The 26811-nt window shown below is 48.7% G+C and overlaps 1 protein-coding gene across 8 annotated transcripts in view; it reads right to left on the minus strand.

The window, feature by feature from the left end:
* Window positions 1-219: 219 nt before the first annotated feature.
* Window positions 220-26811, minus strand: part of LOC311164721 (E3 ubiquitin-protein ligase BRE1B-like) — a 65438-nt gene continuing 38846 nt past the window's right edge. For 2 of the 8 annotated variants that reach the window (XM_084224285.1, XM_084224287.1), the window contains 7 exons: window positions 23415-23532; window positions 20098-20247; window positions 14861-15073; window positions 11030-11155; window positions 9088-9228; window positions 6391-6492; window positions 220-2499 (listed from right to left, as the gene is read on the minus strand). In XM_084224285.1, the coding sequence (XP_084080411.1) occupies window positions 2323-2499; window positions 6391-6492; window positions 9088-9228; window positions 11030-11155; window positions 14861-15073; window positions 20098-20247; window positions 23415-23532 (1027 nt within the window). In that variant the 3' untranslated portion in view covers window positions 220-2322. Of the gene's footprint in view, window positions 2500-6390; window positions 6493-9087; window positions 9229-9531; window positions 9610-11029; window positions 11156-14860; window positions 15074-20097; window positions 20248-23414; window positions 23533-26811 lie in introns of all 8 variants that reach the window. The other 6 variants (XR_014616880.1, XR_014616881.1, XR_014616882.1 and 3 more) reach the window with 6 other exon arrangements.

A 26811-nucleotide genomic window follows, 5' to 3' on the forward strand; every position in this document is an offset into this window, starting at 1 on the left:
TCACCAAGGATGGACACTGATGACCATAGATGACCACAGGTGACCACGGATGACCAGTGGTCACCACAGGATGACTGCGCTCGCTCAGCTGATATAGATGCGGTGGAAATCGTGGTCACCAAGGGATGGACACTGGATGACCACAGATGGTCAATGGTGGCCGTGATCACCAAGGATGGACATAGATGACCACAGATGACCACTGGTCACTACTGGACGACCACGGGTGCTCAGCTGATGCAGACACGGTGGAAGTCGTGGTCACCAGGGGATGGACACTGGATGACCACGGGTGGTCACTGGTGGCTGTGGTCACCAAGAGTGACCACGGATGCCCATGGATGACCACAGGTGACCACAGAGTGACCACTGGTCACCGCGGTCGCTGAGCTGATATAGACGCAGTGGAAGTCGTGGTCACCACGGGATGACCACAGGATGACCAGAGGTGGTCAGGGGTGGCTGTAATCATCCAGAGTGACCACAGATGACCCTCAATGACCATGGATAACCAGTGGTCACCACTGGTCACCACCGGTGGCCGCGGGCGCTCAGCTGATGTTGACGCGGTGGAAGTCGTGGTCACCACAGGATGGACACTGGATGACCACAGATGGTCAATGGTGGCCATGATCACCAAGAGTGACCACCGATGACCATGGATGACCACAGATGACCACTGGTCACCATGGGATGGACATTGGATGACCGTAGGTATTCAACGGTGGCCATGATCACCAAGGATGGACACAGATGACCCCAGATGACCACTGGTCACCGCTGGATGACCGCGGTGGCTCAGCTGATGTAGACGCGGTGGAAGTCGTGTGCGCCCAAGCATGGACACTGGGTGACCACCAGTGGTCATTGGGGGATGTGGTCACCAAGGATGGACACAGATGACCACGGATGACCACAGATGACCAGTGGTCACCACAGGATGACCGCGGTGGCTCAGCTGATGTAGACGTGGTGGAAGTCGTGCGCGCCCAAGGACGGACACTGGATGACCACTGGGTGGTCACTGGGGGCTGTGGTCACCAAGAGTGACCCTAGATGACCACAGGTGACCACTGGTCACTGCGGGATGACCACAGGATGACCAAGGGTGGTCTGTGGTGGCTGTGGTCACCAAGGATGGACACAGATGACAACGGGTGAACACGGATGACCACTGGTCACCACGGGATGGACATTGGGTGACCACTGATGGTCAATGGTGGCTGAGATCACCAAGGATGGACACAGATGACCACAGGTCACCACAAGATGATCAGGGGTGGTCACTGGTGGCCGTGGTCACCAAGAGTGACCCTAGATGACCACAGATGACCACTGGTCACCACTGGATGGACACTGAATGACCACAGGTGGCTGTTGGTGGCCGTAATCATCCATAGTGACCACAGGTGACCACAGAGTGACCACTGGTCACCACAGGATGACCGCGGTGGCTCAGCTGATGTAGACACGGTGGAAGTCGTGGTCACCAGGGGATGGACACTGGATGACCACAAGTGGTTACTGGTGGCTGTGGTCACCAAGAGTGACCCTAGATGACCACAGATGACCACGGATGACCACGGGTCACCACGGGATGGACATTGGATGACCATAAGTATTCAACGGTGGCCATGATCACCAAGAGTGACCATAGATGACCACAGATAACCCCAGATGACCACTGGTCACCACGGGATGACCACAGGATGACCAGAGGTGCTCAGTGGTGGCCGTGGTCACCAAGGATGGACACAGATGACCACGGATGACCACGGATGACCACTGGTCACCACGGGATGGACATTGAGTGACCACTGATGGTCAATGGTGGCTGTGGTCACCAAGAGTGACCCTCAATGACCACAAATGACCACTGGTCACCACAAGATGACCAAGGGTGGTCAGTGGTGGCTGTGATCACCAAGAGTGACCACAGATGACCACAGATGACCACGGATGACCACGGGTCACCACAGGATGGACATTGGATGACCAGGTGCAGTCAGTAGTGGCTGTGGTCACCAAGGATGGACACAGATGAACACGGATGACCACAGATGACCACTGGTCACCAGGGGATGACCAGGGGTGGTCAGTGGTGGCCGTGATCACCAAGAGTGACCCTAGATGACCACAGAGTGACCACTGGTCACCACGGGATGACCGCGGTCGCTCAGCTGACGTAAACGCGGTGGAAGTCATGGTCACCAAGGGATGGACACTGGATGACCACCAATGGTCACTGGGGGCTGTGGTCACCAAGAGTGACCCTAGATGACCACAGATGACCACTGGTCACTGCTGGATGACCACGGTGGCTCAGCTGATGTAGACGCGGTGGAAGTCGTGGGCGCCGAAGGCGGCGTTGCACTTGGGGCACTTCCTCTGGCGCGTGTCGTAGCGGCTCTTGACGCACTCGAAGCAGAAGACGTGAAAGCACTTGGTCAGCACCGCGTCCTTCTTGCGGGCGTTGCAGCACGGGCAGGTCAGCCGGGCCTGGACGGAGAGGGGACGGAGGGTCAGCAAGGGTGACCAATGGTGGTGACCGAGGGGCGGCTGAGAGCGTTAGGGGTCGTTAGAGGTCATTAAAGGTCAATCAAAGTCATTAAAGGTCAGCTAAGGTCATTAGCGGTCAACCAAGGTCGTTAAAAATCATTAATAGTCAACCAAGGTCATTAAAGATCACTAAAGATCATTAACGGTCAACCAAGGTCGTTAAAGATCATTAATGGTCAACCAAGGTCATTAAAGGTCATTAATAATCAACCAAGGTCATTAAGAGTTACTAATGGTCAACCAAGATCATTAAAGATCAGTGAGACTCATTAAAGATCCACCAAAGTTATTAAAGGTCAGCTAAGATCATTAAAAGGTCAACCAAGGTCGTTAAAGATCATTAATGGTCAACCAAGCTCATTAATGGTCAACCAAAGTCATTAAAGATCACTAAAGGTCATTAACAGTAAACCAAGGTCGTAAAGATCATTAATGGTCAACCAAGGTCATTAAAGGTCATTAATGGTCAACCAAGGTCATTAAAGGTCAACTGAGATCATTAAGGGTTAACCAAAGTCACTAAAGGGCAGCCAAGGTAATTAAAACTCAACCAAGGCCATTAAAGGTCATTAGGGGTCAGCCAAGGTCATCAATAGTCAACCAAGGTCATTAGAGATCATTAATGGTCATTAAAGGTCATTAATGGTCAATTAAGGTGGTTAAAGATCGTCAATGGTCAAGCAAGGTCATTAAAGGTCACTAATGATCAACCAAGGTCATTAAAGGTCAGCAAAGGTCATTAAGAGTTACCAATGGTCAACCAAGGTCATTAAAGATCATTAATGGTCAACCAAGGTCATTAATAATCAACCAAGATCATTAGAAATCATTAATGATCAACCAAGGTCATTAGAGATCGCTAATGGTCAACCAAGGTCATTAATGGTCAACCAAAGGAACTAGACACCATTAATGGTCAGCCAAAGTAATTAGAGATCATTAACGGTCAGCCAAAGTCATTAATGGTCAACCAAGGTTATTAAAGGTCAACCAAAGTCATTAAGGATCATTAATGGTCAACCAAGGTCATTAATGGTCAACCAAAGTCATTAGAAATCATTAATGGTCAACTAAAATCATTAAAGGTCATTAATAGTCAACCAAAGTCATTAAACATCACTAATGGTCAACCAAAGTCATTAAAGATCACTAATAATTAACCAAGGTCATTAAAGGTAATTCAAGATCATTAGAGCTCATTAACGGTCATTAAAGGTCATGAAAGGTCAGCCAAGGTAGTTAGAAGTTATTAAGGATCAACCAAGGTCATTAAAGGTCAACCAATCATTAAAGGTCATCAAGGGTCAATCAAGGTCATTAAGGGTCATTAATGGTCAACCAAGGTCATTAGAGATCATTAATGGTTAACCAAGGTCATTAATGGTCAACTAAAGTCATTAAAGATCATTAATGGTCAACCAAAGTCATTAAAGGTCAGCCAAAATCATTAAGGGTCATCAATGGTCAACCAAGATCATTAAAGATCATCAATAGTCAACCAAAGTCATTAAGGGTCATTAATGGTCAACCAAGGTCATTAAAGGTCAACCAAGGTCATTAGAGATCATTAACGGTTGACCAAAGTCATTAAAGGTCAACGAAAGTCATTAATGGTCAACCAAGGTCATGAAAGGTCAACAAAGATCATTAGAAATCATTAATGGTTAACCAAGGTCATTAAAGGTCAACCAAGATCATTACAGGTCACTAATGGTCAACCAAGGTCATTAACGGTCAACCAAAGTCATTAGAGATCATTAATGGTCAACTAAGATCATTAAAGGTCATTAACGGGCAACCAAAGTCATAAAAGGTCAACTGAGGTCATTAGAGATCATTAATGGTCAACCAAAGTCATTAAACGTCAACCAAGATCATTAAGAGTTACCAATGGTCAACCAAAGTCGTTAATGGTCAACCAAGGTCATTAAAGATCATCAATGGTCATTAAAGGTCAACCAAAGGTCATTAAAGGTCAACCAAAGGTCATTAAAGGTCAACCAAAGGTCATTAAAGATCATCAATGGTCATTAAACATCAACCAAAGGTCATTAAAGGTAATTAATAGTCAACCAAGGTCATTAAAGGTCAGCCAAGGTCATTAAAAGTCATTAATAGTCAACCAAGGTCATTAAAGGTCAGCCAAGGTCATTAACGATCATTAATGGTCCTGGAAGCTCCACCCAAAATTCCTCAAAGTCCCGGAAGCTCCACCCCAAGGTTCCTCAAGGTTCTAGAAGGTTCCTCAAGGTCCCTAAAGCTCACCCAAGATCCTGGAAGGTCCACCCAAGATTCCTGAAGGTTCTGGAAGGTTCCTGAAAACCCTGGAAGCTCCACCCAAGGTCCCCAAAGCTCCACCCAAGGTTCCTGAAGGTTCTAGAAAGTTCCTCAAAGCCCTGGAAGCTCCACCCCAGGTCCTGGAAGCTCCACCCGAAGTTCCTGAAGGGTTCTAGAAAGTTCCTCAAGGTCCCCCAAAGCTCCACCCAAGCTCCCTAAAGCTCCACCCCAGGTCCTGGAAGCTCCACCCAAGGTTCCTCAAGGTTCTGGAAGGTTCCTCAAAGTCCCCAAAGTTCCACCCAAGGTCCTGGAAGCTCCACCCAAGCTCCCCAAAGCTCCACCCGAGGTTCCTCAAGGTTCTAGAAGGTTCCTCAAGGTCCCCAAAGTTCCACCCAAGGTCCTGGAAGCTCCACCCAAGCTCCCCAAAGCTCCACCCAAGGTTCCTCAAGGTTCTGGAAGGTTCCTCAAGGTCCCCAAAGCTCCACCCAAGGTCCTGGAAGCTCCACCCAAGGTTCCTCAAAGTTCTAGAAGGTTCCTCAAGGTCCCCAAAGTTCCACCCAAGGTCCTGGAAGCTCCACCCAAACTCCCCAAAGCTCCACCCAAGGTTCCTCAAGATTCTGGAAGGTTCCTCAAGGTCCCTAAAGCTCCACTCAAGGTCCTGGAATCTCTACCTCAGGTCCTGAAAGCTCCACCCAAGGTTCTTCAAGGTTCTGGAAAGTTCCTCAAGGTCCCCAAAGCTCCACCCAAGGTCCTGGAAGCTCCACTCAAGGTCCTGGAAGCTCCGCCCAAGGTCCCTCAAGATTCTGGAAGGTTCCTCAAAGTTCCCAAAGCTCCACCCAAGGTCCTGGAAGCTCCGCCCAAGGTTCTTCAAGGTTCTGGAAAGTTCCTCAAGGTCCCCAAAGCTCCACCCAAGGTCCTGGAAGCTCCACTCAAGGTCCTGGAAGCTCCGCCCAAGGTCCCTCAAGATTCTGGAAGGTTCCTCAAAGTTCCCAAAGCTCCACCCAAGGTCCTGGAAGCTCCGCCCAAGGTCCCGGAAACTCCACCCAAGGTTCCTCAAGGTTCTGGAAGGTTCCTCAAGGTCCCTAAAGCTCCACTCAAGATCCTGGAAGCTCCACCCAAGGTTCCTCCAAGTTCTAGAAGGTTCCTCAAGGTCCCCAAAGCTCCACCCAAGGTCCCCAAAGCTCCACCCAAGGTCCCCAAAGCTCCACCAAAAGTTCCTCAAGGTTCTGGAACGTTCCTCAAAGCCCTGGAAGCTCCACCCAAGGTCCTGTAAGCTCCGCCCAAAGTTCCTCAAGGTTCTAGAACATTCCTCCATGTCCCCAAAGCTCCACCCCAGGTCCTGAAAGCTCCACCCAAGGTCCCTGAAGGTTCTAGAAGGTTCCTCAAGGTCCCCAAAGCTCCACCCAAGGTCCTGGAAGGTTCCTCAAGTTCCCTAGAAGTCCCAAGAAGTCCTGGAAGGTCCCAGAAGGTCCTGGAAGGTCCCAGAAGTTCCCGGAAGGTTCCAGAAGGTTCCGGAAGTTCCCGGAAGGTTCCGGAAGGTTCCGCGGGGCTCACCCGGTACTCCTTGATCTCCTCCTGCAGGATCTGGTCGGCGTCGGCGTAGACCTCGACCTTGCGCTGCTTCTCCAGCTTCCGGCGCAGGCGGGACAGCTCCTCCTGAGGGGGATCCCAAAAATGACCCCAAAAGCCACAGAAATTACCCCAAAAATGTCCCCAAAATTTACAGGAATTGCCCCAAAAAGGACCTCAAAATTTACAGAAATTGCCCCAAAAATGACCCCAAAATTCGCAGGAATTGCCCCAAAAATTCCACCAAAAGTTACAAAAAATTCACAAAAATGGTCCCAAAAATAGCCCCAAAATTCACAGAAATTGTCCCAAAAATGTCCCCAAAAATCACAAAAATGGTCCCAAAAATGTCCCCAAAATTTACAGAAATGGCCCCAAAAATGACCCCAAAATTCCCAGAAAAGGCCCCAAAAATGTCCCAAAAACTTCAAAAATGGTCCCCAAAAATTCCCTAAAAATGCACAAAAGTTGCCCCAAAAATTCATTAAAATGGCCCCAAAAAAACCCCCCCAAATACACAGAAATGACCCCAAAAAATTCACACAAATTGTCCCAAAAAAACCCCGGAATTCACAGAAATGGCCCCAAAAAAATTCCCAAAAAATTCACGGAAAAAGCACCAAAAATACCCCAAAAAATTACAAAAAAATCACAAAAATGGTCCAAAAACAGTCCCAAAAATGTCCCCAAAAATTCCCAAAAACCACAAAAATAGTCCCAAAAATGGCCCCAAAATTTACAGAAATGACCCCAAAAAATTCCCAAAAAATTCACAGAAAAGACCCCAAAAATGGCCCCCAAAAAACCCAAAATTCACAGAAATGTCCCAAAAAAATTCCCCAAAAAATCACAGAAAAGGCCCCAAAAAATTACAAAAAATCACAAAAATGGTCCCCAAAAGGGTCCCAAAAATTCACAAGAATTGTCCCAAGAATGTCCCCAAAAATTCCCAAAATCTCACAAAAATAGTCCCAAAAATAGCCCCAAAGTTTACAGAAATTGTCCCCAAAAATGTCCCAAACATTCACAGAAATGGTCCCAAAAATGTCTCCAAAATTCACAGAAATTGTTCCCAAAATGGGCCCAAAAAGTCACAGGAATGGGCCCAAAAAATGACTCCAAAATTTACAGGAATTGTCCCCAAAAAGATCCCAAAATTTGCAAGAATTGTCCTAAAAATTCACAGAAATTACCCCAAAAAATTCACAGAAAAGGCACCAAAAATGGACCAAAAATTTCAGAAATGGTCCTAAAAAATCCCCTAAAAATTCACAGGAATTGTCCCAAAAACGGCCCCCAAAAATTTCAGAGAGGGTCCCAAAAAATTCCCCAAAAATTCCCAGAAATGGCCCTAAAAATGTCCCAAAAATTACAGAGATGGTCCTAAAAAATTCCCTAAAAATTCCCAGAAATGGCCCCAAAAATGGCCCCAAAAATTCCCCAAAATTCCCAAAATTGGTCCCAAAAATGGACCAAAAATTCACAGAAACTGTCCTAAAAAAATCCCACAAAATTCACAGAAATTGTCCCAAAAATGTCCCAAAAATTCACAAAAATGGTCCCAAAAAGTCCCCCAAAAAATCACAAAAATTACCCAAAATTCACAGAAATCATCCCCCAAAAAAAGCCCCCAAACTCACAAAAATGGCCCCAAAAATTCCCTAAAAATTCACAGGAATTGTCCCAAAAAATTCCCCAAAAATGTCCCAAAACCTACAGAAATTATCCCAAAAAAACCCCAAAATTCACAGAAATGGCCCCAAAAATTCATAAAAATGGCCCAAAAAAAACCCCAAAATTCACAGAAATTTTCCCCAAAAAAACCCCCAAAATTCACAGAAATTCTCCTAAAAAAACCTCCTGAAATTCACAAAAATTGTCCCAAAAATGGCACCAAAAATGACAGAAATCATCCCAAAAATACCCCCCAAAATTCACAGAAATTAACACAAAAAATGGCCCCCAAAATCCACAAAAACGTCCCTAAAAAATCACCCCAAAATTCACAAAAATGGTCCCCAAAAATTACAGAAATTGTCCCAAAAATGGCCCCCAAAATTAAAAAAATGTCCCCAAAAATTCCCTAAAAATTCCTAAAAACTGCACCAAAAAATCCCAAAAATTGCCTTAAAAATGACCCCACAAGTTCAAAAAAAAAATTACAAAAATCACAGAAATGGTCCCAAAAAAATTCCCCAAAAATTACAAAAATGGCCTCAAAAATTCATAAAAATGGCCCCAAAAATGTCCCAAAAATCCCTAAAAATTTACCAAAAATCCCCAAAAATTCACCAAAAAAATCTCTAAAAATCCACCAAAAACTCCCACAAATTCATCCAAAAACCCTCCAAAAAATCCACCAAAACCCCTCCAAATTCACCAAAAATTCACAAAAAAACCCCAAAAAAACCAGCAAAAAAAATCCCCAAAATTCACCAAAAAACCCCCTAAAAATTCATCCAAAAAAATCCCAAAAATCCACCAAAAAAAAACCCCCAAAACCCCCTTAAAATCCACCAAAAAATCCCAAAAAATCCCCAAAAAATCCCCAAAAAACTTTTAAAAATCCCCAAAAATTCACCAAAAAATACCCAAAAAATTCTGAAATTCCCCCCAATATTCCCAATCTCTCGAAATCCCCGGAAATTTGGGAATTTGGGAATTTGGGAATTCTCTCCTCACCTGGGCTCGCTTGAGGCTCAGCGACTCCTTGTCCTTCGCCGCTCGGTTCTCGGCCGCGCACACCTGGAGCTCCCGCAGCCGCGCCTGCACGTGCTCGCCCTGGGCGCGGAGATCCTCCGCCAGCTGGGCCGCCTCCACCGCCTGGGGACACACCTGAGTTACCTGAGATACACCTGAGATACACCTGGGCACACCTGGGCACACCTGGATACACCTGGGATCCACTGAGATATCCCTGAGATACACCTAGATACACCTGGGCACACCTGAGATACACCTGAGCACAGCTGGGCACACCTGAGATACACCTGAGATCCATTGGGATATCCCTGAGATACACCTGGGCACACCTGAGATACACCTGGGCACACCTGAGATACACCTGAGCACACCTTGATACACCTGAGATACACCTGGGCACACCTGAGATACACCTGGGCACACCTGCAGCTCCCGCAGCCGCGCCTGCACGTGCTCGCCCTGCGCACGGAGATCCTCCGCCAGCTGGGCCGCCTCCACCGCCTGAGAGACACCTGAGTCACACCTGGGCACACCTGAGATACACCTGGGCACACCTGGGCACACCTGGGATACACCTGAGTCACACCTGGGCACACCTGGATACACCTGGGATCCACTGAGATATCCCTGAGATACACCTGGGCACACCTGAGATACACCTGAGCACACCTGGGCACACCTGAGATACACCTGAGATCCATTGGGATATCCCTGAGATACACCTGGGCACACCCGAATACACCTGGCATACACCTGAGATAGACCTGAGCGCACCTGAGATACACCTGAGCACACCTGGGCACACCTGCAGCTCCCGCAGCCGCGCCTGCACGTGCTCACCCTGCGCACGGAGATCCTCCGCCAGCTGGGCCGCCTCCACCGCCTGAGAGACACCTGAGTTACCTGAGATACACCTGCGCACACCTGGATACACCTGGGATACACTGGGATATCCCTGAGATACACCTGGGCACACCTGAGATACACCTGGGTACACCTGGGCACACCTGGATACACCTGAGATACACCTGGATACACATGGGATACACCTGAGATCCACTGGGATATCCCTGAGATACACCTGGATGCACCTGGATACACCTGGGCACACCTGGATACACCTGGGACACACCTGAGCACACCTGGGACACACCTGGGACACACCTGTGACTCACCTAAGCTCACCTGAGCACACCTGGGACACACCTGTGACACACACCTGAGCTCACCTAAGCACACCTGGGACACACCTGGGAATACCTGTGACACACCTGGGGGTACCTGTAACACACCTGGGACACACCTGGGGGTACCTGTGCCACACCTGTCCCCACCTGTGACACACCTGTGACACACCTGGGGGTACCTATGTCACACCTGTGCCACACCTGGGGGTACCTGTGACACACCTGGGGGTACCTGGGACACACCTGGGACACACCTGGGGGTACCTGTGCCACACCTGTCCCCACCTGCGACACACCTGTGACACACCTGGGGGTACCTGTGTCACACCTGGGACACACCTGGGACACACCTGGGGGTACCTGTGCCACACCTGGGACACACCTGTGACACGCCTGGGGGTACCTGGGACACACCTGGGACACACCTGGGGGTACCTGTGACACACCTGGGGGTACCTGTGTCACACCTTTCCCCACTTGTGACACACCTGTGTCACACCTATCCCCACCTGTCCCCACCTGTGACACACCTGTGACACACCTGTGACACACCTGTCCCCACCCATGGCACACCTGGGGGTACCTGTGACACACCTGTGACACACCTGTGACACACCTGAGCTCACCTGGGACACACCTGTGTCACACCTATCCCCACCCGTCCCCACCTGTGACACACCTGTCCCCGCCCGTGCCCCGCCCGTGCCCCGCCCCCGCTCAGGTGCCGCCCTCACCTTCCTCTTGTGCAGCTCGAGCGCCTGCGAGCGCAGGCTCAGCTCCTTCTCCACCGCGCCCAGGGCGCTCTGCAGGCCCCTCTCCTTCTCCTCCAGCTTCTGCACCACCTGCAGCTGCGCCTCCACCTGCACAGGTCATTAATTAATCACTAATTAATTAATAATTAGCGAAATCGGTGCACTAATAGCCAAAAAAACAGCGGTTGTACCTAAAATTAGCAAATTATTAGGCAATTATTAGGGCTAATTAAGGGTTAATGGGTCATTTTGGGGTCCTGCACCACCTGCAGCTGTGCCTCAACCTGCACAGACCGTTAATTAGCCGTTAATTAGCTAATAATTAGCAAAATCGGCGCATTAATAGCCAAAATAACAGCGGTTCTAGCAAAAATTAGGTGATTATTAGCCAATTATTACGGTTAATTAATGGCTGATGGGTCATTTTGGGCTCCTGCACCACCTGCAGCTGTGCCTCCACCTGCACAGACTGTTAATTAGCCGTTAATTAATTAATAATTAGCAAAATCGGCGCGTTAATAGCCTAAATAACGGCAGTTGTAGCCGAAATTAAGGAATTATTAGGGAATTATTAGGGCTAATTAAGGGTTAATTGGTCATTTTGGGGTCCTGTACCACCTGCAGCTGCGCCTCCACCTGCAGACCACTAATTAGCCATTAATTAATTAATAATTAACAAAATAGGCGCGTTAATAGCCAAAATAATGACGGTTCTAGCTAAAATTAGGGAATCATTAGCTAATTATTAGGGCTAATTAAGGGCTAATGGGTCATTTTGGGGTCCTGCACCACCTGCAGCTGTGCCTCCACCTGCACAGGGGGTTAATTAGCCATTAATTAATAATTAGCAAAATCAGCTCGTTAATAGCCAAAATAACGGTGATTCTAGCCAAAATTACTGAATTATTAGCTAATTATTAGGGCTAATTAAGTACTAATTAGTCATTTTGGGGTCCTGCACCCCCTGCAGCTGCGCCTCCACCTGCACAGGTCATTAATTAATCATTAATTAATTAATAATTAGCGAAATCGGCGCGTTAATAGCCAAAATAACAGCGGTTCTTGCTAAAATTAGGGAATTATTAGGCAATTATTAGGGCTAATTAAGGGTTAATGGGTCATTTTGGGGTCCTGCACCACCTGCAGCTGAACCTCAACATATACAGACCGTTAATTAGACGTTAATTAATTAATAATTAGCGAAATCGGCGTGTTAATAGCCTAAATAATGGCAGCTCTAGCCAAAACTAGGGAATTATTAGCTAATTATTAGGGATAATTAAGGGTTAATGGGTCATTTCGGGCTTCTGCACCACCTGCAGCTGCGCCTCCACCTGCACGGGGGTTAATTAGCCGTTAATTAATTAATAATTAGCAAAAGCAGCTCGTTAATAGCCAAAATAATGGCAATTCTAGCTAAAATTAGGAAATTATTAGCTAATTATTAGGGCTAATTAGGGCCTAATTAGTCATTTTGGGCTTCTACACCACCTGCAGCTGAACCTCAATATGTACAGACCATTAATTAGCCATTAATTAATTAATAATTAGCGAAATAGGCACGTTAATAGCCAAAAAAAACGGCGGTTCTAGCTACAATTAGGGAACTATTAGCTAATTATTAGGGTTAATTAAGTCCTAATTAGTCATTTTGGGATCCTGTACCACCTGCACCTGCACCTCCACCACCACAGACCTTTAATTAATCATTAATTATTCATTAATTAATTAATAATAAGCAAAATCAGCGTGTTAATAGCAAAAAAAACAGTGGTTCTAGCTAAAATTAGGGAATTATTAGGCAATTATTAGGGCTAATTAAGGGTTAATGGGTCATTTTGGGCTTCTGCACCATCTGCAGCTGCGCCTCCACCTGCACAGACCATTAATTAGCCGCTAATTAGCTAATAATTAGCAAAATCGGCGTGTTAATAGCCAAAATAACGGTGGTTCTAGCCAAAATTAGTGAATTATTAGGCAATTATTAGGGCTAATTAAGGGTTAATGCATCATTTTAAGCTCCTGCACCACCTGCAGCTGCGCCTCCACCTGCACAGACCGTTAATTAGCCGTTAATTAATTAATAGTTAGCAAAATTGGCACGTTAATAGCCAAAATAACACCAATTCTAGCAAAAATTAGGTGATTATTAGCCAATTATTAGGGATAATTAAGGGTTAATGGGTCATTTTGGGCTTCTGCACCACCTGCAGCTGCGCCTCCACCTGCACAGAACGTTAATTAGCCGTTAATTAATTAATAATTAGCGAAATAGGCGCGTTAATAGCCAAAATAACGGCGGTTCTGGCCAAAATTAGGGGATTATTAGCCAATTATTAGGGCTAATTAAGGGTTAATGGGTCATTTTGGGCTTCTGCACCACCTGCAGCTGCGCCTCCACCTGCACAGACCGTTAATTAGCCATTAATTAATTAATAATTAGCGAAATCGGCGCATTAATAGCCAAAATAACAGCGGTTCTAGCAAAAATTAGGTGATTATTAGCCAATTATTACGGTTAATTAATGGCTGATGGGTCATTTTGGGCTCCTGCACCACCTGCAGCTGCGCCTCCACCTGCACAGACCGTTAATTAGCCGTTAATTAATTAATAATTAGCAAAATTGGCTCGTTAATAGCCTAAATAACGGCAGTTATAGCCGAAATTAAGGAATTATTAGGGAATTATTAGGGCTAATTAAGGCCTAATTAGTCACTTTGGGCTTCTGCACCACCTGCAGCTGCGCCTCCACCTGCACAGGTGAATCATTAATTAGTAATTAATCATTAATTAGTAAAATTGGCTCATTAATAGCTTAAATCAGGTCATTATTAGCCATTATTAGGTGATTATTAGCCAATTATTAGAGCTAATTAAGTCCTAATTGATATTTTGGGGCTCCTGCTCCACCTCCACCTGCACAGGTAAATCATTAATTAATAATTAATCACTAATTAGCAATTAGGAAGAGCCAGCACCATCTCAGCCAGCTCATTAATGGCTATTAGGCCCCTAATAAACCCTATTAGTAACTAATAAACCCTATTAATATCTAATAATTCATTATTAATACCTATTAAAACTTAATTAATAATAATTAATGACTAATTAAAGATGTTTTGGGGGCTCACCTGTGCCTTGAGGGCCAGCACCTGCTCATTAATGGCTAATAAGCCACTAATAAACCTATTCATAACTAATAAACCCTATTAATAACTAATAAATCATTACTAATGCCTATTAAAAGCCCATTAATTACCAATTAATGACTAATTAATGATGTTTTGGGGCTCACCTGTGCCTTGAGGGCCAGCACCTGCTCATTAATGGCTATTAAGCCCCTAATTAACCCTATTAAACCCCTAATAAACCCTATTAATATCTAATAAATCACTATTAATGCCTATTAAAACTTAATTAATGATAATTAATGATTAATTAATGACTTCTTTGGGGCTCACCTGTGCCTTGAGGGCCAGCACCTGCTCATTAATGGCTAATAAACCCCTAATACACCCTATTAATAACTAATAAACCTTATGAATAACTAATAAATCCTATTAATAACTAATAAATCATCATTAATTCCAATAAAACCTTATTAATTACCAATTAACTATTAATTAATGATGTTTGGGGGGCTCACCTGCGCCTTGAGGGCCAGCACCTGCTCATTAATGGCTAATAAACCCATAACAAGCCCTATTAAACCCCTAATAAACCCTATTAATACCTAATAAGTCATTATTAATACCTATTAAAACTCAATTAATGATAATTAACGATTAATTAACGACCTTTTCGGGGCTCACCTGTGCCTTGAGGGCCAGCACCTGCTCGGCCAGCTCGTCCTTCTCCTCTCGGAGCAGTTTGTGGATCTGGTTGGCCTTGATGCGCTCCGACATCAGCTTGAAGTTGGCGTCGTCCTTCTCGCGCAGCTGCTGCAGCAGCCGCAGGTTCTGCTCCTGCATGTCCTCGAAGGCCTGGCCCGTCACGTCCATCTCCGACAGCAGCGCCTCCTCCTCCTGACGGGGGGGCCAGAAAAGATGGCCGCCGTCAGAGGGAGGGGTAACCCAGAGAGACAAGACGGCCGCCGTCAGCGGAGGGGGTCGGCCACAGGGACAAGATGGCCGCCATCAGCGGGGTGGGGTTGGCCACAGGGACAAGATGGCCGCCATGAGTAGGTGGGATAAACCAGAGAGACAAGATGGCCGCCGTCAGTAGGTGGGATAAGCCAGAGAGACAAGATGGCCGCCGTCAGTGGAGGGGGTCAGCCACAAAGACAAGATGGCTGCCATGAGTAGGTGGGATAACTCAGAAAGACAAGATGGCCGCCGTCAGATAGAGTAACCCAGAGAGACAAGATGGCTGCCGTCAGCGGGGGGGGGGGGGTCGGCCACAGAGACAAGATGGCCGCCATGAGTAGGTGGGATAACCCAGAGAGACAAGATGGCTACCACAAGGTGATATAATAACTCAAAGAAACAAGATGGCCGCCGTCAGTAGGTGGGATCACCTGGAAAGGCAAGATGGCCGCCGTCAGATAGAGTAACTCAGAGAGACAAGATGGCTGCCGTCAGATAGAGTAACTCAGAGAGACAAGATGGCCGCCATGAACAGATAGAATAACCCAGAGAGACAAGATGGCTGCCACAAGGTGATATAATAACTCAAAGAAACAAGATGGCCACCGTCAGTGGTGGGGGGTAACCCAGAAAGACAAGATGGCCGCCATCAGATAGAGTAACCCAGAAATACAAGACGGCCGCCGTCAGATACAATAACCCAGAGAGACAAGATGGCCGCCGTCAGCAGGGTGGTCAGCCGGAGAGACAAGATGGCCGCCGTCAGATAGAGTAACCCAGACAGACAAGATGGCCACTGTGAGTGGGTGGGATCAGCCAGAGAGACAAGATGGCCGTCACCAATAGATGAAATAACCCAGAAAAACAAGATGGCCGCCATGAGAGGATAAAGTAACTCAGAGAGACAAGATGGCCTCCATCAGCAGGTGGGACAACCCAGAGAGACAAGATGGCTGCTGTCAATAGATGGGATAAGCCACAGAAACAAGATGGCTGCCGTCAGATAAAGTAACCCAGAGAGACAAGATGGCCGCTGTCAGCGGGGGGGGTAACCCAGAGAGGCAAGATGGCCGCCAGCAAGAGATGGGATGAGGCAGAAAAACAAGATGGCCACCGTCAGATAGAGTAACCCAGAGAGGCAAGATGGCCGCCAACAAGAGATGGAATAAGGCAGAGAAACAAGATGGCCACCATCAGCAGATGGGATAACCCACAGGGACAAGATGGCCGCTGTCAGCAGGGGGGGTCGGCCAGAGACAAGATGGCCGCCGTCAGCAGAGGGGGTAACCCAGAGAGACAAGATGGCCGCCATCAGATAGAGTAACCCAGAGAGACAAGATGGCTGCCACCAATAGATGGGCTAACCCAGAGAGACAAGATGGCCGCCATCAGCAGGTGGGATAACCCACAGAGACAAGATGGCCGCCATCAATAGATGGAACAAGGCAGCGAAACAAGATGGCCGCCACCAGCAGATGGGATAACCCACAGAGACAAGATGGCCGCCGTCAGCAGAGGGGGTCGGCCAGAGGAACAAGATGACCACCATCAGCAGATGGGATCACCCAGAGAGACAAGATGGCTGCCATGAATAGATGGGATAACCCAGACAGACAAGATGGCCGCCGTCAGCCGGTGGGATCACGCAGAGAGACAAGATGGCCGCCACCAAGAGATGGGATAAGCCAGAGATACAAGATGGCCGCCGTCAGATAGAGTAACCCAGAGAGACAAAATGGCCGCCGTCAGCGGGTGGGATAACCCAGAAAGACAAGATGGCCGCCATCAGATAGAGTAACCCAGAGAGACAAGATGGCCGCCGTCAGTGGGTGGGGTCAGCCACAGAGACAAGATGGCCACCATCAGTGGTGGGGGGTAACCCAGAGAGACAAGATGGCCGCCACCAAGAGATGGAATAACCCAGACAAGATGGCCGCCATCAGTAGATAGAATAACTCAGAGCGGCAAGATGGCTGCCATCAGTAGTTGGGATCACCCACAGAGACAAGATGGCCACCACGAAGTGATGCACTGACCCACAGAGACAAGATGGCCGCCTTCAGTAGATAGAATAACCCAGAGAGACAAGATGGCCGCCATGAGGTGATGCAATGACCCAGACAGACAAGATGGCTGCTACCAATAGAAACACCCAAACAGACAAGATGGCCGCCATCAATAGATAGAACAACCCAGAGAGGCAAGATGGCCGCCATCAGATACAGTAACCCAGAGAGACAAGATGGCCGCCGTGAGGTGATGCAACGACCCACAGAGACAAGATGGCCACCATCAACAGATAGATGAAGCCAGGGAAACAAGATGGCTGCCGTAAGAGTAACCCAGAGAGACAAGAGGTGCCCTCAGGTGTGCCCAGGTGTGCTCAGGTGTGCCCAGGTGTATCCCAGGTGTGCCCAGGTGTATCCCAGGTGTGTCCCAGGTGTGTCCCAGGTGTATCCCAGGTGTATCCCAGGTGTGTCCCAGGTGTATCCCAGATGTATCCCAGGTGTGCCCAGGTGTATCCCAGGTGTGCCCAGGTGTATCCCAGGTGTGTCCCAGGTGTGTCCCAGGTGTATCCCAGATGTATCCCAGGTGTCTCCCAGGTGTATCCCAGGTTTGCCCAGGTGTACCCCAGGTGTATCCCAGGTGTATCCCAGGTGTGTCCCAGGTGTATCCCAGGTGTGCCCAAGTGTATCCCAGGTGCCCCCAGGTGTGCTCAGGTATATCCCAGGTGTATCCCAGGTGTATCCCAGGTGTATCCCAGGTGTATCCCAGGTGTATCCCAGGTGTATCCCAGGTGCTCCCAGCTGTGCCCAACTGTGTCCCTGTCCCCCCCAGGTGCCCCCAGGTGTGCCCAGCTGTGCCCAGGTGTGCCCCTCCCTCCTCTCACCTGTTTGGTGGCTGCCAGCTGCCTCTGCAGGTGCTCCATCTGCCCCAGGTGTGCCCAGCTGTATTCCAGGTGTATCCCAGGTGTCTCCCAGGTGTATCCCAGGTGTATCCCAGGTGTATCCCAGGTGTGTCCCAGGTGTATCCCAGGTGTGTCCCAGGTGTGTCCCAGGTGTATCCCAGGTGTGCCCAGCTGTATTCCAGGTGTATCCCAGGTGTCTCCCAGGTGTATCCCAGGTGTGCCCAGGTGTATCCCAGGTGTGTCCCAGGCGTATCCCAGGTGTGCCCAGGTGTGGCCAGATGTGCCCCAGGTGTATCCCAGGTGTATCCCAGGTGTATCCCAGGTGTATCCCAGGTGTATCCCAGGTGTGCCCAGGTGTATCCCAGGTGCCCCCAGGTGTGCCCAGGTGTATCCCAGCTCTGCCCAGGTGTGCCCAGGTGTGTCCCTGTCCCCCCCAGGTGCCCCCAGGTGTGCCCAGGCCTATCCCAGATGTATCTCAGGTGTGCCCAGCCATGCCCAGGTGTCCCCAGGTGTGCCCAGTTGCCCCCAGGTGCCCCCAGCCATGTCCCCAGGTGTGTCCCCGCCCCCCCAGGTGTGCTCTCACCTGTTTGGTGGCTGCCAGCTGCCTCTGCAGGTGCTCAATCTGCCCCAGGTGCCCCCAGGTGCCCCCAGGTGTATCCCAGGTGTATCCCAGCCGTGCCCAGGTGTGCCCAGGTGTATCCCAGGTGTGTCCCTGTCCCCCCAGGTGTGCCCAGGTGTCCCCAGCTGTGCCCAGGTGTATCCCAGCTCCGCCTAGGTGTGCCCAGGTGTATCCCAGGTGTGCCCAGGTGTGCCCAGATGTGCCCAGGTGTATCCCAGGTGTGCCCAGGTGTGCCCAGATGTGCCCAGGTGTATCCCAGGTGTGCCCAGGTGTGCCCAGGTGTGCCCAGGTGTATCCCAGGTGTGCCCAGGTGTATCCCAGGTGTGCCCAGGTGTATCCCAGGTGTGCCCAGGTGTGCCCAGGTGTGCCCAGGTGTATCCCAGGTGTGCCCAGGTGTGCCCAGGTGTATCCCAGGTGTGCCCAGGTGTGCCTAGGCCTATCTCACGCCTATCCCAGGTGTGCCCAGGTGTGCCCAGATGTCTCCCAACCCTTCCCAGGTGTGCGCAGATGTATCTCACCTGTGCCTAGGTGTATCCCAGGTGTACCCCAGGTGTATCCCAGGTGTATCCCAGGTGTACCCCAGGTGTACCCCAGGTGTATCCCAGGTGTACCCCAGGTGTATCCCAGGTGTATCCCAGGTGTACCCCAGGTGTATCCCAGGTGTATCCCAGGTGTACCCCAGGTGTATCCCAGGTGTATCCCAGGTGTGCCCAGCTGTGCCCAGGTACCCCCAGATGTATCCCAGGTGTATCTCAGGTGTATCCCAGGTGTGCCCAGGTGTGTCCCTGTCCCCCCCAGGTGTGCCCAGGTGTCCTCAGCTGTGCCCAGCCCTGTCCCCAGGTGTGCCCAGCTGTGCTCAGGTGTGTCCCCGCCCTCCCCAGGTGTGCCCAGGTGTATCCCAGGTCCCCCCAGGTGCCCCCAGCTGTGCCCAGCTGTGCCCAGGTGTGTCCCCGCCCCCCCAGGTGTGCCCAGGTGTGCCCAGGTGTGTCCAGCTATGCCCAGGTGTGTCCCCTCCCCCCAGGTGTATCCCAGCTGTGCCCAGGTGTATCCCAGGTGCCCCCAGGTGTGCCCAGGTGTATCCCAGCTCTGCCCAGGTGTGTCCCTGTCCCCCCCAGGTGCCCCCAGGTGTGCCCAGGCCTATCCCAGGTGTATCTCAGGTGTGCCCAGCCATGCCCAGGTGCCCCCAGGTGTGCCCAGGCCTATCCCAGGTGTTCCTAGCTGTGCCCAGCCATGTCCCCAGGTGTGCCCAGGTGTGTCCCTGTCCCCCTCAGGTGTGCCCACATGTGCCCAGGTGTGTTCCTGTCCCCTCCAGGTGTGCCCAGGTGCCCCCAGCTGTGCCCAGCTGTGCCCAGGTGTATCCCAGGTGTGTCCCTGCCCCCCCAGGTGTGTCCCCTCCCCCCAGGTGTGTCCCCTCCCCCCAGGTGTGTCCCCCCTCACCTGTTTGGTGGCCGCCAGTCTCCTCTGCAGGTGCTCGATCTGCTCCTCGCTCAGCCGCAGCCGCCGCAGCGCCTCCTCGTCGGCCAGCTTCTTGGATTCCCGCCGCTCCCGCTCCTCCAGCTCCCGCCAGCGCCCGCGCAGCTCCTCCAGCTCATTAATCATTAATTAGTGATCGTTAATTAGGGATTAATAATGGGTTATTAACCACTGCTCCATTCATTAACCCACAGGAACCAACGTGAGCTTCTTCGACTCGCGCCGCTCCCGCTCCTCCAGCTCCCGCCAGCGCCCCCGCAGCTCCTCCAGCTCATTAATGAGTAATTATTAATGATTAATAAACACTAATAATCGGTTATTAACTGGTTATTAACCATTGTTCCATTCATTAACCCACAGGAACCAATGGGAGCTTCTTGGATTCCCGCCGCTCCCGCTCCTCCAGCTCTCGCCAGCGCCCACGCAGCTCCTCCAGCTCATTAATGATTAATGATCGTTAATTAGGGATTAATAATGGGTTATTAACCGGTTATTAGTCATTGTTCCGTTCATTAACCCACAGGAACCAACAGGAGCTTCTTGGACTCGCGCCACTCGCGCTCCTCCAGCTCCCGCCAGCGCCCGCGCAGCTCCTCCAGCTCATTAATTAATGATTAATTAATTAATAACTAATAATCATTAATAATGGGTTATTAACCGGTTATTAGGCATTGTTTCATTAATTAATCCATAGGAACCAACGGGATCTTCTTGGACTCGCGCCGCTCCCGCTCCTCCAGCTCCCGCCAGCGCCCACGCAGCTCCTCCAGCTCATTAATTAGTAATTAATTAATGATTAATAATGATTAATAATTGGTTATTAGTCATTGCTCCATTCATTAACCCACAAGAACCAATGGGAGCTTCTTGGACTCGCGCCGCTCCCGCTCCTCCAGCTCCCGCCAGCGCCCCCGCAGCTCCTCCAGCTCATTAATTAGTAATTAATTAATGATTAATGATCATTAATAATGGGTTATTAACTGGTTATTAGGCATTGTTCCGTTCATTAACCCACAGGAACCAACGGGAGCTTCTTCGACTCGCGCCGCTCCCGCTCCTCCAGCTCCCGCCAGCGCCCACGCAGCTCCTCCAGCTCATTAATGATTAATTATTAATGATTAATTAGGGATTAATAATCAGCTATTAACCAGTTATTAGTCATTGTTCCAGTCATTAACCCACAGGAACCAACAGGAGCTTCTTGGATTCCCGCCGCTCGCGCTCCTCCAGCTCCCGCCAGCGCCCATGCAGCTCCTCCAACTCGTTAATTAATCATTAATTAATAATTAATAATCACTAATAATCGGTTATTAACCAGTTATTAGTCATTGTTTCATTAATTAATCCATAGGGACCAACGGGAGCTTCTTGGACTCGCGCCGCTCCCGCTCCTCCAGCTCCCGCCAGCGCCCACGCAGCTCCTCCAGCTCATTAATTAATCATTAATTAATAATTAATTAGGAATTAATAATCGGTTATTAATCGGTTATTAGGCATTGTTCCATTAGTTAATCCATAGGAACCAACAGGAGCTTCTTGGACTCGCGCCGCTCCCGCTCCTCCAGCTCCCGCCAGCGCCCACGCAGCTCCTCCAGCTCATTAATTAATGATTAATTAATGATCGTTAATTAATAATAAATAATGGGTTATTAGTCATTGTTCCATTAATTAACCCACAGGAACCAACGTGAGCTTCTTCGATTCCCGCCGTTCCCGCTCCTCCAGCTCCCGCCAGCGCCCACGCAGCTCCTCCAGCTCATTAATTAGTAATTAATTAATGATTAATGATCATTAATAATGGGTTATTAACTGGTCATTAGTTATTGTTCCATTCATTAACCCACAGGAACCAACGGGAGCTTCTTGGACTCGCGCCGCTCGCGCTCCTCCAGCTCCCACCAGCGCCCCCGCAGCTCCTCCAGCTCATTAATGATTAATTAATTAATAATTAATGATCATTAATAATCAGTTATTAATCTGTTATCGGTCATTGTTCCATTCATTAACCCACAGGAACCAACGGGAGCTTCTTCAATTCCCGCCGCTCCCACTCCTCCAAATCCCGCCAGCGCCCACGCAGCTCCTCCAGCTCATTAATTAATCATTAACAAATAATTAATAATCATTAATAATGGCTTATTAGCCACTTATTAGTCATTGTTCCATTCATTAACCCACAGAAACCAACGGGAGCTTCTTGGATTCCCGCCGCTCCCGCTCCTCCAGCTCCCGCCAGCGCCCCCGCAGCTCCTCCAGCTCATTAATCATTAATTAATAATCGTTAATTAATGATTAATAATGGGTTATTAATGGGTTATCGGTCATTGTTCCATTCGTTAACCCACAGGAACCAACGGGAGCTTCTTGGACTCGCGCCGCTCCCGCTCCTCCAGCTCCCGCCAGCGCCCCCGCAGCTCCTCCAGCTAATTAATCATTAATTAATGATCGTTAATTAATGATTAATAATGGGTTATTAATGGGTTATCGGTCATTGTTCCGTTCATTAACCCACAGAAACCAACGGGAGCTTCTTGGACTCGCGCCGCTCCCGCTCCTCCAGCTCCCGCCAGCGCCCGCGCAGCTCCTCCAGCTCATTAATGATTAATTAATGATCGTTAATTAGGGATTAATAATGGGTTATTAACTGGTTATCGGTCATTGTTCCATCCATTAATCCATAGGAACCAACGGGAGCTTCTTGGATTCGCGCCGCTCCCGCTCCTCCAGCTCCCGCCAGCGCCCCCGCAGCTCCTCCAACTAATTAATGATTAATTATTAATAATTAATAATGATTAATAATGGGTTATTAACCAGTTATTAGTCACTGTTCCATTCATTAACCCACAGGAACCAACGGGAGCTTCTTGGACTCACTCCTCCAGCTCCCGCCAGCGCCCACGCAGCTCCTCCAACTAATTAATCATTAATTAATTAATAATTAATAATCATTAATAATTAGTTATTAACCACTTATTAGTCACTGTTTCATTAATTAACCCACAGGAATCAACGGGAGCTCCTCGGGCTCAAGGCCTTCCAGCTCCTCCAGCTCCCGCCAGCGCCCACGCAGCTCCTCCAGCTCGTTAATTAATCATTAATTAATAACTAATAATCGGTTATTAACCACTTATTAGTCACTGTTTCATTAATTAACTCACAGGAATTAACGGGAGCTCCTCGGGCTCAAGGCCTTCCAGCTCCTCCAGCTCCCGCCAGCGCCCACGCAGCTCCTCAGCTCGTTAATTAATTAGCATTAATTAGCGTTAATTAGCATTAATTACCTCGGCCTTGCTCTTCCTCTCGGCCGCCATCAGCGTCACCTTGTCCCGCTGCTCCTTGGGCGCCGACTTGTACATGTCCAGCAGCAGCTTCATCTCCTTCTGGTTCTCCTGCGCCTTCCTGGACGCCATTTTGAGCTCGTTTGCATCTCATTTGCATACTCACAAAGGCCATGCCCCTTTGTTTGGCTCGACACCTTTAAATTTGGCCCCAAATCCCCCCGAAATGGACCCTGAAGGACCCCAAAAATCGACCCCAAGTTTCGTTTCCTGCACCTTCCTGGGGGTAATTTCAATCTAATTTGAATCTCATTTGCATACTCCGAATTGAACACGCCCCTTTGTTTAGCTCCACCCCTTAAATTTGGCCCCAATTCCCCCTGAAATTGACCCAGAAAGGCCCCAAAAATCGACCCCAAATTCCAACTCCTGCTGCCCCTCTGCCTTTCTGTGCTCCTCTGCATCCTATTTCCATCTCATTTGCATATTTGCAAAAGCCACACCCCATTCATTTGGCTCCACCCTTTTAAATTTGGCTCAAACCCCCCAAAATTTCTTCTCAAAATTCCCCAATATCGACCCCAAATTTCGTCTCCTTCTGCTTCTCCTGCGCCTTCCTGGCCGCCATTTGCACCTCATTTGCATCTCATTTGCATATTTAGAACCCACCATGCCCATCCGTTTGGCTCCACCCATTGAATTTTACCCCAAACCGCCCCAAAATTGACCCAGAAACGCCCCCAAAATCGACCCCAAATTCCAACTCCTGCTTTCCCTCTGCCTTTCTGTACTCCTTTGCATCCTATTTGCATCTCATTTGCATAATCCAAAACGCCATGCTCCTTTGTTTGGCTCCACCCCTTTAAATTTGGCTCAAACCCCCCCAAAATTTCGCCTCAAAAAACCCCAAAATTGACCCCAAATTTCGTCTCCTTCTGGTTCTCCTGCGCCTTCCTGGCAGCCATTTTGAGCTCATTTGCATCTCATTTGCATATTCACAACTGACCATGCCCATTTGTTTGCCTCCACTCCTTGAATTTTGTCCCTAAGCCCCAAAAATTTACGTGGAATGACCCCAAAAATCGACCCCAAATTTCATCTCCTTCTGGTTCTAGTGTTCCTTCCTGCCAGCATTTGCATCTCATTTGCATATTTGCAGAAACCACACCCCAATATTTGGCTCCACTCCTTGAATTCGGCTCCAATTCCCCCTATAATTGACCAAAATCGACCCCAAATTTCGTCTCCTTCTGGTTCTCCTGCGCCTTCCTGGCCGCCATTTGCACCTCGTTTGCATCTCATCTGCATATTCACAAAAGCCACACTTCTTTATTTTACTCCACCCCTTGAATTTTGCCCCAAACCCCCAAAAATTGACGCAGAAAGGCCCCAAAAATCGACCCCAAATTTCGTCTCCTTCTGGTTCTCCTGTGCCTTCCTGGCCGCCATTTCCACCTCATTTGCATCTCATTTGCATATTCACAAAAGCCACGCCTCTTTATTTTACTCCACCCCTTTAAATTTTGCCCCAAATCCCCCCAAAATTTCGTCTCAAAATCCCCCAAAATCGACCCTAAATTTCTTCTCCTTCTGGTTCTCCTGCGCCTTCCTGGCCGCCATTTAAAGCTCATTTGAATCTCATTTGCATATTCAGAATTGATCATGCCCTTTCATTTGGCTCCACCCATTGAATTTTGCCCCAAACCCCCCAAAATTTACGTGGAATGACCCCAAAAATCGACCCCAGCTTCCAACTCCTGCTGCCCCTCTGCCTTTCTGTGCTCCTTTGCATCCTATTTGCATCTCATTTGCATACTAACAAAGGCCAAGCCCCCTTCATTTGGCTCCACCCCTTGAATTTGGCTCCAAACCTCCAAAATTATTTCTCAAAAATCCCAAAAATCGACCCCAAATTTCGTCTCCTTCTGGTTCTCCTACGCCTTCCTGGCCACCGTTTGCACCTCATTTGCATCTCATTTGCATATTCACAACTGACCATGCCCATTTGTTTGCCTCCACCCCTTGAATTTCACCCCTAACCCCCAAAAATTTACGTGGAATGACCCCAAAAATCGACCCCAAATTTCGTCTCCTTCTGGTTCTATTGTTCCTTCCTGCCAGCATTTGCATCTCATTTGCATATTTGCAGAAACCACACCCCAATATTTGGCTCCACCCCTTGAATTTGGCTCCAAATCCCCCCGAAATTGACCCAAATCGACCCCAAATTTCGTTTCCTTCCGGTTCTCCTGCACCTTCCTGGCCACCATTTGCACCTCATTTGCATCTCATTTGCATATTCACAAAAGCCACGCCCACTCATTTGGCTCCATCCATTGAACTTTACCCCAAAATCCTCCAAAATTGACCCAGAAATGCCCCAAAAATCAACCCCAAATTTTATCCCCTGTTCCCCTCTGGGCTCATTTGCATCCTATTTGCATCTCATTTGCATAAAACACCCCCCAATTCCTCTCCAATCTTCAATTCCCCCCAAAATCTGCCCAAAATGTCCCAAAATCCAAACAATTTCACCTAAAATCCCCCCAAACCCTCCCAAGACCCCTCCCCAAACCCTCCCACATCCCTCATTAGCATCTCATTTGCATAAGTATCCCTTTAACACCATCCAAGCCGTCTCCGTATCCCCCAAATCCCCCTAAAATGTCCCAAAATCCCCCAAAATCTCCCTAAATTCCCTCAAGTCCCTCCCAAGATCCCTCTCCAAATCCTCCCACACCCCTCATTAGCATCTCATTTGCATAAATACCCCTTTAACGCTATCCAAGCCATCTCCATATGCCCTAAATCCCCCTAAAATGTCCCCAAATCCCCCAAAATCTCCCTAAAATCCCTCAACTCCCTCCCAAGACCCCTCCCTAGATCCTCCCGCTGCCTCTTTAGCATCTCATTTGCATAAATATCTCTTTAATACATCTCAAACCCTTAAAACTCCCCCTACAATCCACAAAAATTTTTCCAAAATCCCCCAAAATCTCCCTAAAATCCCCCCCAAACCTCCCAGAACCCCTCCCCAAACTTTCCCACACCCCTCATTAGCATCTCATTTGCATAAGTATCCCTTTAATACCACCCAAACCCTTTACAACTCCCCCTAAAATCTCCCCAAAATGTCCCAAAATCAAAAAAATTCCTCCTAAAATCCCCCCAAACCCTCCCAAGACCCCTCCCCAAACTTTCCCACACCCCTCATTAACATCTAATTTGCATAAATATAACTTTAATACTCTCCAAGCCCTTTAAAACTCCCCCCAAAATGCTCCTAAAATTTCCCAAAATCTCTCAAAATCACCCAAAAAATCTCTTAAGATCTTTTAAGAACCCCTCCCCAAACCCTCCCACACCCCTCATTACCATCTCATTTGCATAACCCCCCCTT

This window comes from Fringilla coelebs (assembly GCF_963513975.1).
Source record: "Fringilla coelebs genome assembly, chromosome: 35".
NCBI classification, from domain to species: domain Eukaryota; kingdom Metazoa; phylum Chordata; class Aves; order Passeriformes; family Fringillidae; genus Fringilla; species Fringilla coelebs.